Raw genomic sequence first — 17,444 nt, forward strand, 5'->3', positions numbered from 1 at the left:
TTAGGTCAAACATGCACTGGCCCCTTATCATGTGGCCCCAATTTATTTGTCTCTCCTTGAAATTTAACTTTCATTTGTATTGAGCATCTTGCACTTACTTTTGTGGATAAACTATGATTACCTCCCCCATTTTGCAATAATATTTTCCTTTGACTTTCTTTTCCATAAGAATGGTCTGGTTAGGAACCTCACAGTGGGAGACACCTCCTGGATTGTTGGAATTCAGAATTTGGGTTTTGACCAGGCTCTATTAATCATAATCACATACTTTATTACTAGGTTTGTTACCTTGGTATGCTTGAAACTCTTCTAGGTGTTCCTTTATTTTTAAGAAGAACACAAAATTCCTTAATGAAACTTCCTTAATAATCTGGCTCTTAATTAATCACAAGAATGATTTCTCCTCTCCTCTGTTACTAAGTTCTATCTTTTCCTTAAGGATGTTTTCCTGGATAATTTTACCATTCCTGTCACAACTTAAAGTTAATTTTAAAAAATGAAAAATAGAAATTTACCAGCTATACCTGTTCTGGATATCTTTCCAAAAAAGTTAAAATCATCATATTGCAGTAATGCACGTATACTCATGACATGATCCTCTACATAGAAGATCCAAAAAATTCCACCAAAAGACTCATAGAATTAATAGCCTAATTCAAGTATGTGGCACTATACAAAATGAACACACAAAAATCAGCAGCATTTTTGTATACCAATAATGAATTCACTGAAAAAATAATTAGGAAAACAGTATTATGCACATTAGCATTAAGAAAAACTAAATAATTGGGAATTAACATAGCCAAGGAAGTAAAAGAATTCAGTACTCTGAAAAAGAAGAGTGAAGAAGACACTAGAAAATGAAACAATATCCCTGTTCCTGAATAGGAAGAATCAATATAGTAAAAATAACCACATGTCCAAAACTATTATGCAGATTTATGCAATCCCAATCAAAATACCAATAGCTTTCTTCACAAAACTAGAGAAAATAATCCTAAAATTCATCTGGAACAAGAAGAGGCATAGAATAGCAAAAGCAATTCTGAGCAACAAGGGCAAAACAGAGTGTATCACAATCCTGGACCTCAGGTTCTACTGCAAAGCTCCAGTGGTAAAAAACAGCATCATAGTAGCAACAAAGCAAGTGTGTGGGTCAATGAAACAGAGAGGATAGAGAAACAACCCCAAGCATATTTGGCTATCTGACCTTTGACAAAGGGGCCAAAAACATACACTGGAGGAAAGATAGCCTCTTTAATATACGATGCTGGTAAAAGTGAATATCACAAGCAGAAAACTGTGTCAAGACTCATATATCTCACCATGTACTAAACTAAAATAAAAATGAATCAAAGATCTAAATGTTAAAACAGAAACACTTAATTGCTGGAAGATAAAATAGATAAAACTCTTGAAGACATAGGCATAAGTAAGCACTTTCTGAACAGAACTCCAATGACACAAAAATGGTACCAGCACCAACAGAAAAGATCATATCAAATTAACAAGCTTCTTCAAACCCAAGGAAACTACAGAGTGCAGAGACAACCTACAGAATGGGCAAAGTTTGGACAGCTATTCCTCAGACAAAGGACTAATATCTGCAATATCTAAATAACTCAAAAAGTTAGACCCCCAAATAAAAGAGCCAATCAAAAGATGGACAATTGAAATAAATGGACATTTCTCAAAAGAAGAAGTATGAATGGCCTATAGATTCTTGAAAATAGGTTCAACATTGTGCGCCACCAGAGACACAAATTAAAACACTAAGATTCCATCTCATTTCAGAAAGAATGGCTTTCATCAAGAAATCAAATTATACCAAATGCTGGCAAGGCCGCAGGGGTCAAGGTACTCTTGTACATTTTTGGTTGGAATGTAAACTGTTACAAACACTCTGGAAATCATTATGGAGATTCCTCAAAAAATTAAAACTAGAAATTCCATTTTACCCAGATATTCCCCTTCTATTGCTTTTTCTTGAAAAAGTTAAAGGCATCATATTACAATAATACTAATGTTTATAGCAGCACAATTCATAATAGCTAAATCACATTATCTATACAGCCATCAACAGAGGGATGAAGAAAGAAAATGTGGCATTTAAACACAATGTACCCTAAAAAAGAATAAACTGGAGTCATTTGCAGGAAAATGGATGCACCTTGAGACCATAATGATAAGTTATCAGAAATCAGACATACAGGCTTAAATACCTTATGGTTTTTAAGCTTGAAAAACCAAAACTGTAAATAAAGAACAAAATAAAAAATAGATAATAGGAAGTAGGGTGTTACATTTTGTTCAAACAAGAAGGTGTTGAAGAGACAGAGGGAGGAGGAAGGAGATGAAAACAATTAAGATGTGTTATGTACACGTACCAAGTTCCCAAAAGAAATGTATTGTTATGTAACATACTAATACATGTGTTGTTATGTAATGTACATGTACTAATAACAAATAAAAACTGAAAAAAGAAAATATCAATTGAAATGGGTTAAAAAGTAGATGGAAGGAAAAGAAATCAAGAAGATCAAGAAGGGAAGTCAGTACAAAATACACCTTCAAAATCTTATACACCTGTGAGTAATGACTGCAAGTGAAGACCTGAAATTTTTAGTAGTAAACGTAATGCAATTCCAATAGCTCAGTCATTCCAAGTTAGTAATCTTGGACATGATACATGAAGGAACATATAACGTTTTATTACATCGTACTATAATTAAGTTCCGTGTTCAGCTCTGAATGACCAATATTAGACACACTCTTTCCTTACCAGAAAGAGAAAAAGCTTAAACACTCATCACATGAATAAAAAGTGTATACATTCTATGTCAAAAATGGGGGATAATAACCTTTGCATTCTCTTTAAAATTCTTTAGCAGAATTAACTGCTGATAGTCTCATTAAAGTTATTTGTCATCTATCTGTGATAATAATCCATTACCCTTTCACAGGAAACTTTCTTTAAAATTTTACTAAGTATGATTATTTGTTTTGGCCCAGTATTGTGCAATAAAACCAGAACTAGCTCACTGGTATCCAGCAACAAACAGAAACTGAAATTTCCCAAAGATTATTATTCTGAATAGAACTTTTAAGCCATTTATATTACAATGCCTATTTGGCAAATTTTTATTTTTGTTTTATTATTCACAGAATAAAATTATACTGTGTAGAGAAAAAAGTGTAATTAAAATGTAAATGAATGTAATGGCAACTAATATATACTTTTAGTTATGTAAATTATATAAGAATTACAAATTTGTACTTTGACATAGAAGTAATGATACCCTTTTCTAACACTGAAAAGACTGTTTTGGTAAGGATGAACATTCCAAAGTGCAAACTGAGGTATGGCAATAAACTTTTGTGAACGGATCATCCAGTAACACCGAGGTAAACAGTAAATTGTACATTATACACTTGTGCCCCTCTTACGCCCTACCGCATATCTGTGGGTTCTATATCTGTAGACTTAATCAACCATAGGTGGAAAATATTCTTTAAAAAATACATCTGTACTGAACATGTACAGACTTTTCTTTCTTGTCATTGTTTCTTAAACAATGTAGTATAACATCTATTTACATTGCAATGATTGTAGAATCAATCTTCAGGGGATATCATGAAAACACTCCACATGAAATAGTGTGCTGTTCAGTATGTGTTGTACTCTGGAAAATTCAAGTACTTTTCTTGAAGAACTTTCAAGCACAGATGGCCAGTAATAAGAATTAGCTTGATATCCAGATAAGAGTCTACCTCCAAATTTTTAGCACTGTTTTGCCATCTAAAATCAGTTTGACTCTCACTCTCTATGATAAAAGTCTCCAATCCCTTCTTTAGCTTTATTTCTCATTATTGCTTATATCTGTTACTCATTACTTTAAAATTCTCATAAAAATGAAAAATAAAGTTTAAAGAAAATAATGATGCAGCTATTCTCCCCTTTGCTGATATTAGCAAGACAATGTCTGCTTCATCTGGAACTCATTTAATAACTCAAAACAGAATCCTCCCTTTGCTTGGAATTTTCTTCATCATAGGATATTTGGTTTGCTCCTCAGTGACTTTAAGTTTGGAAGACTTGGTTGTGATGTAGTGCAGAATAAAATGCATTCAGCTAATAGAGTATGAGTAGATTTGTTGCAATGACCTTGCTGTAACTAAAAAAATCTTCTGACTATATTTTCTTAAGGGCACTTTCCACAAGAATATCAAGTGGAGAGAAAATAGTTGGTATTACTTGTTTTAATAAAATATTGGAGCAAGATAGATTTTAGTTTGTATGTAACAACTACCCCATTTGTATTTAAAAGTGACTGCCAGACATTCCACTGAGTGGGGCAAGCTTCTTGCAGTGAAGTTTGCTCAGCAGTTTGCCCAAGACTCTTTCATTTGATGCCTGCCATCTTAACATGATTATCAATCCCTCTCACTTTTACTCTCCATGTGTCACAGTCTGGGTAATGAATAATATCATCTTCATTATGATGTTTGTAGATTTTCTTCCTTCTCAAACCTCAGATTGCCTTAAAGGTTGATGTTTCCAATAGAATAAAAAAATTGAAAGGATGGTGGCTGCTACTCCTGAAATCCTTGTTATTTCCTTCATGTTAGGCTTACAATAACCAAATTCTTATTCCCTACTAAATGGTATTCCCTGGATGAAATTATACCAATTTTCTTTGATTCTCTTTACTAATTACTCAATCCCAGTTTACTCCTTGCAGAATTTCACCCTTATATTGGAAAGATTGTGAACATCATGGTTTTCTCTTCTATTACAAAAAGAATGACCAGGACACTAAAATGGATTTAGATTTTACTAGCCTTAAACATATATTCAGAAGAGATTCAGATACTTAATATGTGTTCAGATAGATAACTTTTGTTTCTGTCTCATTTACTAATTTATGACCCACATTCATGTAATACAGTTTGGCGACAATACTGGTGATATTACTTTTTAAAATCAGACTTTATCTGTTGTTTATTTCTAAAATGAGTTACCTAGTTAGCTGAATATTTAAATCATTAAAGTAGTTAATTGATTAAATTAATTTAATATTCATGAGCCTATCCTGATTTGATGGCAGATTGATCAAAAGGATCACTGGAATTTATAGGAGTGTTTGTTTGGCATTGGGCAAAGTCCATACACTAGGTGGCCAAATCTGACCTGGATTAGTGTGGCAATTAATTTCATGTGATTGATAAAAAGAAACACTGCCCGTCTGTAGATAATTTAAATGTTGCATGACAATCTCAATTGCTGGTCATGAAGTCTACTAAGTTCTGTGAGCACGCATGGCATTCTACCTAGCTATGACTTGCTGTACCCCACCACTACATTGTCATCCTTCCCAAGATCAAAGCACACCATCTTCCTCACACATCTGTGTCATTGTTTTATTTTGTTGGTATGTGCTTGTAAGAATCCTGTGCAAACCTTAACTTCTGGATAAAATGTGTGTTTTCTAGTAAAAGATTATTTACTAATCCAGAAATCAGTGAGAAGGAGTCTTTTGGTTGATACTTTGCACCATTCTTGGATAGAGTAGGAAGTAGAATGAATCTAGGGAGATACATTCTAATGGACAGGAAGGGCATGTGTTTCCTGGGGACCAGAGCCACAGTCAGATTGTGCAGCAGTGATTGGAGTCAGAGTAGCAGTTGTGCGTGGGTCAGCAGAACATTAAGATCATTCTGGTTACATAACAAAGTAACGCATAATGTTTTGGCTTTATTGTGTCACTCTATAATCGCCATGTTGGATTAGTTTTTAAAGTATGACTCGTTGAGGAGGCACCTTTAATTATTCCTGTGCATCTCACCCAGCTCATCAGATTGCTCAAAGCCCTTCTTCAGTCAAGTGTTTACAATGGGTGTCCATCTTGGCTAGAAACCTCAAGACTCAAAACTCTACCATACTACACATAGTGCTAAGCTGCCACTTATAAAAATTTATTTTCCTTATTTTCACCTTGTAGATATTGATACAAAAAAAGTCATTAAGGAAATCTTTAAAAAATTTGTTCCTTAGGGATGAAAATGTTCTCTCAAGTATGAAGCCATTTCTTTATGAAAAGAGGGAGAAAGCAAAAATACAAACAAAATACACATTGTTGTCTATATTTGTATTTATAAATTAATATAGATTTATATTAACAAAGTTATGTTTTGTAGTGCATGATTATAATTCAAAATTTTCCATAAACAGACTAAAATATAATTTATCTTTGACCAACAAATAAAGATCTCAAGTTTGACACATGACAGGCAATTAAATGATGAAAGGAGTTTGAAGGCATTTCACTTGTTCTTGAATGAGAATGTTGGCAACATATTTTGCAGAGCCAACCTGAACACATTACCTTTGTTGCAGCATCAAAGCAGATAAATCCTGTGCTAAAGTCAATTGTGAGGCCCATTAGATGACTTTCTAGTACACAGGCGTATGTCTTGCACTAGAGAGAATAGAGGACATTGTTAGTTTAAGGGGCATGTGACAGCTTCTATATTACGTAGTTTACACAATGTCTAATTTAATACCAGAAATAATTGCACAAAGGAAGGTAGTTCTATAAACCTCTCACTATAATAAAACAAATTAAGAATGTTTCTTTGATCTCACAATAGATTCTCAGGGTCAAACTTCCACTTCTATTCCTCAGTATCTGTTTACATTGTGCACAACTATCTTTCTTTGCTATATTGACAATAAATTGTTACAAAACTTTTATGTTTAGGTGAGATTATATTAAGTTGTTATATCCTAAGGCTAAAATATCACCCCATTTTTATTACGCCAAAGTAGAATTATTATTAAAGATGAAATTAATTAGGATGAATTATTAAGATGAAATTAAAATTTCAGAACACCAGTTTCATGGATATTATTATAAAGAACTGGCAGGAACAGTTATATAGAGTCTGTAACCAAGGCAAAAGACATCTTGAAATTAAGAGTCTGCATTTGTTCTTCCATGTTATATAAGCCATTATCCAAAGGTATTTTACCATTGTCCTATACTTGTTTGAAATACAGATTCTTTAAAAATCAATATGTATGGCCTGGGGATGTAGCATGGTGGTACAGTGCTTGCCAACAGGTTTTATCCTCAACCATGCAACAGAAGGTAATTAATTAAAAATACAAGTAACGGATTTTCACATTGAAATCAGATTATATAGTAGTTCTAGTTATATTAACGCTTAAGATTAACAAATATGAGCACTAAAATTTAAAAATAAGATAAAATCAAATATGAAATAATTTGGGTTTCATATGCAACATGATGCATTATAGTACACATAGGATGCCTTCATTTACATTTAATTGCAAATTATAGTGAAACTTCCAATTTTACTATGCAGTAAAATCTTGCATTGTAAGCAGCTTGTTCTGCCAGTGTTCTACAGACAAGCAAACATTCTTAATATACGAGTGATGTCTTGTTATACCAGCAGTTCATGAAGCTGAACATCATGTGATCAATGGTTCCTCTCTCTCCTGTCTTTCTCTCTGTCTCTTTTTGTCTCCCTCTCTCTCTCTTTCCCTCTCTCTCTCTGTCTCTCTTTCTCTCTCTCGCTGTAGGATTGTAGGTGATCCTCTCCCAATAATATGAGGCTGTGGAAAAGATCTTGTCTGCAAGGAAGGAGGAGAGAAAAGTGGAGGAATCACAGCAAATGAGAATAGGAAAATGTGGAAAACAGTGCAAAACTTGGTAGAAAACACCACCCCAGTAAGACTGTAACACTGTGAGCTATGAATTTGTTTGACAACGTTGCATTGTCATATTTCTGTGAAATCCTCAAAAGGAGTTAAAAGTGTATTGCTGGATAGGTTCTTTGTTAAAGTTGCACAAAAAGGAAGAGATTCCCTTGATCCAATAGATAGCAGGGATTCTCATAGTGACAGTGAAGTCTGTCTTACACAATTATTCTCCTCTCTTTTGTCTCCCTCACACTAGCCATGTTTGCAAAGGTAAGTACAGATTAATTTGTTTTTCTTTATATTTTGAATTTTTTATTTTGTATTATATTAAAGTATTATAATCATTTTTATGTGAATTTTTTGTTCTATGGAAATAATTGTCCAAGGTTCCATGATTTCTAATGGGGAAATTTGCTTTGATATAAAAGTGCTTTGGATTACAAGCATGTTTCTGGAAAGAATTATACTCTCAAGCCAAGGTTTTGCTGTGTAAAGTCTCACAATATAATTTCATTTGTAATTCACTTCTTGTATATGAAATGTAGCAAATATATGTAATTCACATATAAGATCAGTAAGACAGTGAGCTACATATTTCACATTTTAAATGACAATTTTTATATAGTATTTGTTTTGTAATATTTTACATAACATATATTAAATGAATCATATTTTGACTGTAATCATGGCTAAATACTACAAGTTGTCTTCACCAAAAAGTGATATTCATATTTTAAGTCTAATTTTAGAAAAGAAAATTGAGACCAGGCCAAATTACCCATGAAGAAAAATTTTTCACAAAAGATTAGAGGTCCTGCTTAATGAGCTTCGAAAGTGCACTTTATATGTAATTATATTTGCTTAATACATGGACATCTTGCATATCTGTATCCATTCATTAGTACTTTATTAAAAGTGTCCGTATTAAAAAATGCTTAAGACTATATCATTTTCTCCTGATTTAGGTTTGTTTTCTAATTTCAAGTATTGTCTTTAAAAAAAAAAAATTCTAGCTGGGATGGTACCATGTACCTGTAATCCCAGTACTTGGGAGCCTGAGGTAGGAAGATTTGCTGTGAGTTCGAAGCCAGCCTGGGCTACATAGTGCGCTCAAGGCTAGACTGAACTACATAGTCAAATCTTGTCTCACAAAAAACAAAAGGCAAAAAGCAGAAACAAAAGAATGTTCTAGGTAAAAATACATTTAGTATAGTGCATTGATTACTTTGTATTAAGTTTAGCAATATTATTTAAATTGCATATCAACAATCTTTAAATGAAAATAGATATACTCTAGAGACCTATTTAAGTTTAATTCAATAACATAATGTTAATAAATATATATCACAAGTGCACTATGTGTTAATATTGAAATATTTTCTGTTTAATTTCTGTTTATGTAAAGGTAACTGAATTATAAGAGAAAAAGATGATAAAATTATTATTTTTAGGGAAGCTTAAACAGACACTTTTAAAGAATTTTTAGTTATATTTTAAAAGAATTTTATATTTATATATTATGAAATATTTGAAGATAAATCATTGACAACATAAAGTTTTTAGAATGCCCTTTCTGATGGTGGCTAAATGCCTGTAGCTAGACAAAATATTTATAGAAACACTTCAGGGTCGGGGATTTAGCCCAATGGTTCAGCCGCCTGCCTCTCAGGTGCAAGGACCCAAGTTCGATCCCCGGTACAAAAAAAACCAAAAAACAAAAACACTTCAAAATGACATAAATTACGTAAAATAAACTTTTATTTTCCTTTAATTTTTTAAAAACTTTTAAAAGTAATGCATATTTTCTGTAAAAGTTACTTTAAAAAGGCAAATTAATTCAAATTAAATTAGTGTAGGTTTTAAAACTTGCTTTTTACAAGTAGCTTTCATTTATTCTGAGAAGATTATAGACACTAAATACTGAAAACGAATTAGATTTGTTACCAGTAGCTTAACATGGGTGAAATGTAAGATTTTACTTACATAAATTTTCATTATCTTGTTTCATTATTTGATATATTTATTTTAATTTTAAATTTTTCATTTGACATTGTGGAATATTTTAGAAATGCATGCTTTCCATGGGTCATCCTTTCAAATAAGTAAGTATTTATATCACTCTTAAGTATGTTACAGATTAGAAACAATTTGAACATTTGTTTAAAAAAGATTAGAAGACAGGAAATCTTAGTGTAGTCTTGTTAACAGCTACAATTTCAAAGCAAGAAGTAAATTTATTTATGAAATAAATGATGATATCAGTTTATTGAATTTCTTCCTTTCTGCTGATTTTCCAGTACAACTTATATTCCATTTTATTTTCTAACTAAATTTAATAAGAGTGAAATATTGATAATATAAAGGTAAAAGACATAATTCTTAATATAAATACATTCAAATATTTTAATATCGAAAATCACACTACCAAAATATTCAGCGAATGATTGCTAATTTTAAATATACACGAACAGAAATTATAGTATATAGAAAAACTTAAAGTTAAAAATTAAGTATGTTACTTCTCATTTCTGACATGCATCTTAAACTGGCATTGGAAGTTGGTAAGAACATAATTCAAAGGATTCCACTGAACAACATCTTAGAGAATTCGAAGTCCAAAATCCCAGAATAGTAATTAACATACAAAGCAAACACATAATTTCTTCTCTGTCTCATTTCTAGACAACAGGTACTTATTATAAAATCTGAACTTCGAATCAACTTGCAGAATTTGTCACACAGTTGTTTTTCTAAGTGAAGTGGAATTTTCTAGAAAAACAGTAAGTGGAAAAGCCTAAAAAAATATAAATAACAAAATTTCAATTGGTGTTCAATTAAAGTATATTTAGTTTTTTAAATGATTTTAGATTTTGACACTAAGAATAAAATACACTTGATCTTAGCCAAAAGGCTGAGAAGCGATACTAAGAATAAAATAATGTTTACGATTTTTCATCCTGTCAGTTTGATATTAAAATATCTATTTTAATAGATTTAGATACAGGTAAATTATGAAAAGTATTTTCAGCTATCTCATAATTTTTAGATATATGAAGACAAAAGTAGAGTTGCTAAAAATGTCAAGTAGAAATGAAACAATTTAAATTTGAGATTTCTCTATTTCTACTCTAATTGTAATGTCACGTTAACACAAATTGATAAGGTGGATATTGAGGTTTATAGTGTGAAAAAATAATCAGTTTAACACACATATTGATTTCCTATTACAGATAAACATTTTGGTGTCATCAAAGTTGTAGTATTATCATACTGGTTTTCAAAATTAAGGGTCCATTTAGGCTTTGTGAATCCTTTTGCATGGGACAAGGGCATCCTAACTTTTAGATCTGTTACAGGTCAGCCACAGAACAATTCTGGCTTCCATTTTGTACTCTCTTGAATTGTAAAACTGAAGGTTCTATGAATTTTGATTTAGATATGACTCCATTCTGAAGAAATACAATTTAGTAAATATTTATTGAATAATTGTGATGTACAACATGCATGATACTTCAGTTGATAGATGAATAATATAACTCAAGCTTCCTACAGTTTAGTGGAGGAAGTGACAAGCATACCACTCCAGCCCAAGACAGAATGTAAGTGGTCCTAAGAAAATGAACCAAAGAAGGTGACACTGTTTTCACAAGGCAGAAGACAAAAGAATAGGAAAGGAATGTTCAGGAAGGAGTTGTAATTACTGGGCTGGACATACGAGAAATCAGAAAAATGTCCATAGATAATAGAATCTTTAAAATAAACAGTTTCAGTCACGATTGGATTTGAAGGGCTTAGACAAGGGAAGGGAAGAAAGAGAATTGTAAGTGAATGGAGGAGGGAGCAGGCTGCAAGTTAGGTGTCCTTGTCTGGGGAACAGGACATGGTCTTGTAAACAATTCACTGAAATTGGGGTGTCAGACTCAAGTTAGAGTACCGTCCAACTGAAATTAGAAATGTATTTTTGATGGGTCCTAGGAAATAGCCTAGAAGGATAAAATTGTGAGAAAATTAAAACTTCCAAGCATCCTTATTATTCATTTGACAATAATGGCTAGTTCTTGTGAATATATTTGATAAAGAGGTCAAGGTTCACTGAGCTACTTTTATACCACTTTAAGCATAAATTAGAATTCTAGGAGATTAAATACATACCCCTGAAAAGCAGGGATTCTACATTCCACAGCCTCTCACCTGTATCCGTTCCACTTCTAGAAAAGTGGCTGTTTGGAAGGCTCTTTCCCACTGGGCGAGGTCACTGTCTAACTCCACGGAGAAGTAGAGGTCCTCCCCAGATTCAGACTGCACAGTGAAGCAATGTTTCCGCCGGTCCAGCAGGTCACTGTCCTGATGAAAAACTGGAGTTACACAGGCTGGCATACATCAATTCCTAATGCTACCATGGCCACACCTTGCATCAGTGTTGACAAGCGCAAGGTGCAGATGCCACAGTCAAACAGGTAACTGTATACTACACCACTGAGCCCTCATTAAACATGGTTACAGCAACCAAAACACCAACCTTCAAAGTCCACAACTAACACATTACTTCAGTGTTACCACTGTAGCTTGTCCATAAAACAGATACTAAGGTTTCTGACTTCAATGCTAATTAGCAAGATAGCTACCAAAATGTAATACTCTCAAGTCGGTTTATAATTATAGGAAGGGATAACCCATCATCTTCTCTCTTCTATACACAGTAGTCAAGACATTAAAATCAAGAAGAGCTTATGATTATGCTTGCAAATTTTAAGGAGCTGAATAGGTATGCAAGGTTCTTACTGAATTTATTTCCAAACTTCATTAAGAATCATGAAACCATGGTGTTATGGTTTGGAACTTAAATGTCCACCAAAAGCTCTGCATTGAAGGATTGTCCTCAGTGAGCAGTGTTTCAAGGTGGGAGGGGCATTGTGGAAATGATTGAATCATAAAAGCTTTCACTTCATCAGTGGATTAATACATTTATGAACTCATAGTTTAATAGGTTTCAGAGAAGCGACTGTTATAAAATGAAATTCTCTTTGCTTCGCAACAACATGAACTAAGCAGCTGTGCCCTACCACCTACTTCCTTCATGATATTCGGACTCACCACTTGTGAGCATAGACTAAAGACCTTTGAAACTCTAAGACTTTTTTTCTTTTAAGTTGATTTACCTCTCAAATTTTGTAATAGCACTGGGAAACTACTAGATATTGGAAATGCAAAAGAAAGTAGATCTAGTGTGCCCACAGCAATGATATCATACTTTTCTTTAAAAATCTCCAAATTTTTTCTTACTTGTGTACCTGCATTTCATTGAGTCAAAAAAATAAAACAAAAAACTTTCACACTGGTAATTTCTTGGTATTACTAGAATCTTTCAAGTAAAGCATTCACCAGTTTTGATGTACTCAATTCCAATGTGTTTTCCAATTTCAAGAGATGTTAAATGTGAAAAAATATAGATAAGAAATTATTAAATGCAATTTGTCAGAGATATCCTTTGAAATACATATGCAGTATACTGAAAATTTTTGAAAGTATGATCATTAATATCCTTAATCATTTCCATTGATGGAGGTATGGACATAAACATATCATCATTAGACATCAAAAATTATGTTAGATGGAATTCTCTGTTAATTTGGCCATAATTAAAAATTGCTAACTCTTTTCTGGTTTCCTATTCTTATAACTTCTGGGAAAGATCTAATAAAAGAAAGTTACTTCTAGTGCTGTGGAATTTAACTCTGATGCTTGCTACCAGTAGATGCTCAAAAAGCTAAAGAACAATGTGATTCCTTTGTGTTCATGATTTTCCTATTTTTTTCTATAGGAATAAAATTTTTAAAAGTCATATTTGATGAGTACAGTTCAAAGATAAACAAGTTGTAAAATAATTTAAAGTAACTGGGACCATATGATCTCTAAGGAGATCATCAATAACAGATAGTAAAAATATAACTACATCAATAACCATGGTAGTACAAAGTATTATAAGCACCATTATAATTAGTAAGAATGGGATGTTATATCACTATCGATTGGGAAGCCAGGGAAATGTTCTTTAAGAAGTAAATTTTAAACAATGGTTAAAATATGAGTAGGAGATTAAGTATTAAATTGGCAGCAAAAGTATTCTTTCCAGAGAGAAGAGCTGGGTGTACTACAGTCCTCAAGCAAGTATCTGTGAGGGTGTACTCCAGAAATTCAAAGCAAAAGGTGAGTGTCATTGAGATCTGAAGCTGGGGAAGGAGTTAAGGTCACTGGTCAAGTTATGAATTTTGCATTTGAACATAAATCTAACAACAAACTATTTTATCAAAATTGTAGCATTTCCTCCATCTATGCTGTAAATATTTTCAGATCTACATTAACTTTTTTTTTTGGGGTACCGAGGATCGAACTCGGGTCCTTGTGCTTGCAAGGCAGGCAGTGGAACCACTGAGCTAAATCCCTGGCCCCTACATTAACTTTTAAAATTAATAACATTGGCAGAAAAATTATTACCAAACATTTCAGGTTTTCAGAAACTTTCCCAATTTATGGTTCACACTTTGGCCTTAACTTTTCTTCCAACAAAAATGTTAATCAATGTTATTACCAGCTAGGCAATTTTGCTATCTTTTCATTCTCATAAATTGCATGTTGCAATAGAATTGTAAAATGAGCTTCATGTATAATTTTTCTATTCTCTTGGGAAAACTAAACTTCATTACTCTTTTCAAACTTGATCCAGCACCTTCCATTTCATTACCTAAGTGCTGAAGCCTTTCCAAAGGATTCTCTAATCAACTCTGCAAACAAAGTTCCAACATCTCTGAATGATTTCTGTCATCTGTTATTCTTATTTATAAAGCATTTCTCATATACTGATTCACATTATGAACTCCGAGGGGCATCTGAGAATTCAGGCCTCCATTGAGTGAGAAAGATGAGTCAAAATAATTTTTAAAAGTTATGAGAGTTAAAATGATTAGAAAGTGTGAGAAACTGACAGTGTACATAAGGATTAAAACAAATAATTGATAATTTGAAATAGGAAGAAAATGTCCAAAGGGGTGTGGGAAGTGGGAGGGGAAGGGAAAAGGAAAGAAGAGAAAGGAAAAAATTCTGAGAAAAGAAAAAAATAATGGAAACAAAGTCTATGTAAATAGGGAGGGGGGGCAGGTGCACAGGTAATGGGGAAAAAGTAAGAACCAAGATACATCATGTTCAGGTACAAACACCCAATGATAAATGTAAATGTATTGTATACCTAAAATGTACCAATAAAAGAATTTTTAAAAGAAACAGAATAAGGAACAATAAATTATTTTTGAGATAGTAAGAAGGGGGATATTATATCCAAGAAATAGATTGTAGCATCCTCAAGGACTTCAAGGCAAATGTAAGAGCAATCAGTTAGAAATCCCCCGATGCTGCTAAGAAACTCACAGGGATGCACTGCTAGAGGAAACATTGGAGGCATCAGGAAAGAAGGAGGCAGAACTGACTGTTTGAGTGTGAAGTGTAGGTGAATGGGAGGAGAACTTGCAAAAAGGCAGTAAGTTTCAGGTCCTTTTTCTGGTGATTAGTGAGCAGTAACTATAGCCCAAACACTGTAAAAGTTTGCTTTAAAAATGATCATCTAAAGTATTAGACCTAGATTTCTCCTCATTTGAGTTTTGAGATAAGCCTACTCTTCATCTGTCCATTAAACTTTGAAACATAGGCCCAAACCAAAATAGTCTGACAATAAAAATAAACAAATAGCATAGGATTGGCAAAGTAGAAGTAAAATCTTTATGTGTAGATGAAATGTTCATCTACAGAGCAACTACTAAGAAATCTCTAGGATCCCCTAGAACTTGTACTTGAATTTAGCAGGATTAAAAAAACACAAGGTATATATAAAAATTCAGGTCTATGTATACTTGCTATAAATGAAGAATTGGATATTGAAATTTAAAAGCTTGTAGGAGTACAAAGGACCTAGGAATATAAAAAGAAAAAGGAAAAAAAAAACTGTGTTGGAAGACATTTAGTACCTAATTTTAAGACTTCTTCTAAGGCTACAGTAATCAAAGCAGTGTTGGTGTAAGGAAAGACATATAGATCATTGGAATAAAACAGAGAATCTAGAAATAGAACCACATATATATGGTCCACTGAGTTTTGAAAGATTATTTAATATTAACATTTTATAGAACATAAACTCCATTCAAGAACAGAGGAAAAGATAGTGTTTTCAGCAAATGGCACTAGAACACCTGGTATCCGTATATAAAAAATTAACCTCAACCCTTTATTTCCATACATAAAAATAACTTGAAAGGATCTGTGAACCTAAATATGAAAGCCTAAAACTATAAAACTTTAAGAAGAAATTATAAGGGAAAATGTTTATGAATTTAGGCTAGGCAAGAACTCCCTAGGATATATAATTTCCTAAGATATATTATGTATAAAAGAAAAAAAATTGATAAATGAGATTCCATCAAAATTTAGAACTTTAAATGACATCATAAAAAAATGAAAAGTGGTCCTTAAACAGACCATATTGATAATGCATATAACCTATGACCAGAATATATAAAGAACACTTACAGCTCATTAATAGACAACCCAATTAAAAAGTAGACAAAAGAAGATGATGAATAGCCAGTATAGCCCAAGGAAAGGTGTCCAATACTAGAATCAGAAAAATACTAATCAGTACAATAACAAAATTGAATTATACACTCATTAGGGAGATGAAGTTAAAAGCTTTAAAAGAACAAATGCCAGCTTAGATGGGAACCAGTTAAAATTCTCTAATACTGCTAATGTGAATGTAAAATGATAAAACCATTTTGGGAAACAATATAGAAATTTCTTGTATTACCATTAAGAATCAACAGTCCTGTTCTTAATATTTTACTTGAGAGAAATGAAAACACATGTTCACATACAAATTGAGTATCCCTTATCTGAAATTCTTGGGACCAGAGCATTTCAGATTTTCATTTGAAATCCACTAGATCTGCAAAGAGGATAGCTACTCCTGCTTTTTTTTTTTCTGGTTCCTGTCATATTGAGTATTGTTTTCCACCCTTTAACTTTCAGACTATTAGTTTTTTTTTTTAAATTAAATGTCTTTCGTGTATGCAGCACATTGTTGGATCTTGCTTCTTGACCCATTCTGCCAGTCTATTTCTTTTGATTGGTGAATTGAGACCATTAACATTGATGGCTATAACTCATACATATTGATTTATCATTGTTGTGACTTTTTCTGTTTGTTAGATTCTCCCCCTTTGCATTTAATTTCTTGTCACTCCCAACAGATTAATTCTGCCGGGCTTCCTGGGTTTGTGATCCTCGTTGTCTTTTCCTAGGATATTTTCTAAAATTTTTTGGAGTGCTGGTTTGGTATTCATGAAGTTCCTAAGGTGCTCTTTGTCATGGAAGTATCTTATTTCTCCATCAATTGTGTAAGATAATTTTGCAGGGTACATCAATCTGGGTTGGAGGCTGTTTTCTTTTAGGGCTTGAAATACATCACTCCAACCTCTTCTTGCCTTGAGGGTTTGCATTGAGAAGTCTGCTGTGATTCTGATGGGCCTTCCTTTGTGCGTGATTTGTTTCTTTTCTCTAACTGCTTGTAGAACTGTGTTCTTCTGTTGGGTTTCTGAAATCTTAACAATTATATGCCTATGTGTAGACTTTTTTTGATCAAGGGTAGTTGGAGTTCTATATGCCTCCCTTA

At 32.7% G+C, this 17,444-nt stretch overlaps 1 protein-coding gene and 1 pseudogene across 12 annotated transcripts in view; both read right to left on the bottom strand.

Annotated features, from left to right (window-relative positions):
• Positions 1-17,444, bottom strand: part of Sntg1 (syntrophin gamma 1) — an 835,631-nt gene that overhangs the window by 59,097 nt on the left and 759,090 nt on the right. For all 12 annotated transcript variants that reach the window (XM_021248956.2, XM_087185779.1, XM_087185795.1 and 9 more), the window contains 2 exons: positions 11,921-12,073; positions 6,387-6,479 (listed from right to left, as the gene is read on the bottom strand). In XM_021248956.2, the coding sequence (XP_021104615.1) occupies positions 6,387-6,479; positions 11,921-12,073 (246 nt within the window). The remainder of the gene's footprint in view (positions 1-6,386; positions 6,480-11,920; positions 12,074-17,444) is intronic.
• Positions 10,551-10,652, bottom strand: LOC147830193 (U2 spliceosomal RNA; annotated as a pseudogene).

The sequence above is a fragment of the Heterocephalus glaber genome, unplaced genomic scaffold (genome assembly GCF_053883595.1).
Source record: "Heterocephalus glaber isolate CG9 unplaced genomic scaffold, H.glaber_assembly_v1.0 deba00000281, whole genome shotgun sequence".
Classification (NCBI taxonomy): domain Eukaryota; kingdom Metazoa; phylum Chordata; class Mammalia; order Rodentia; family Bathyergidae; genus Heterocephalus; species Heterocephalus glaber.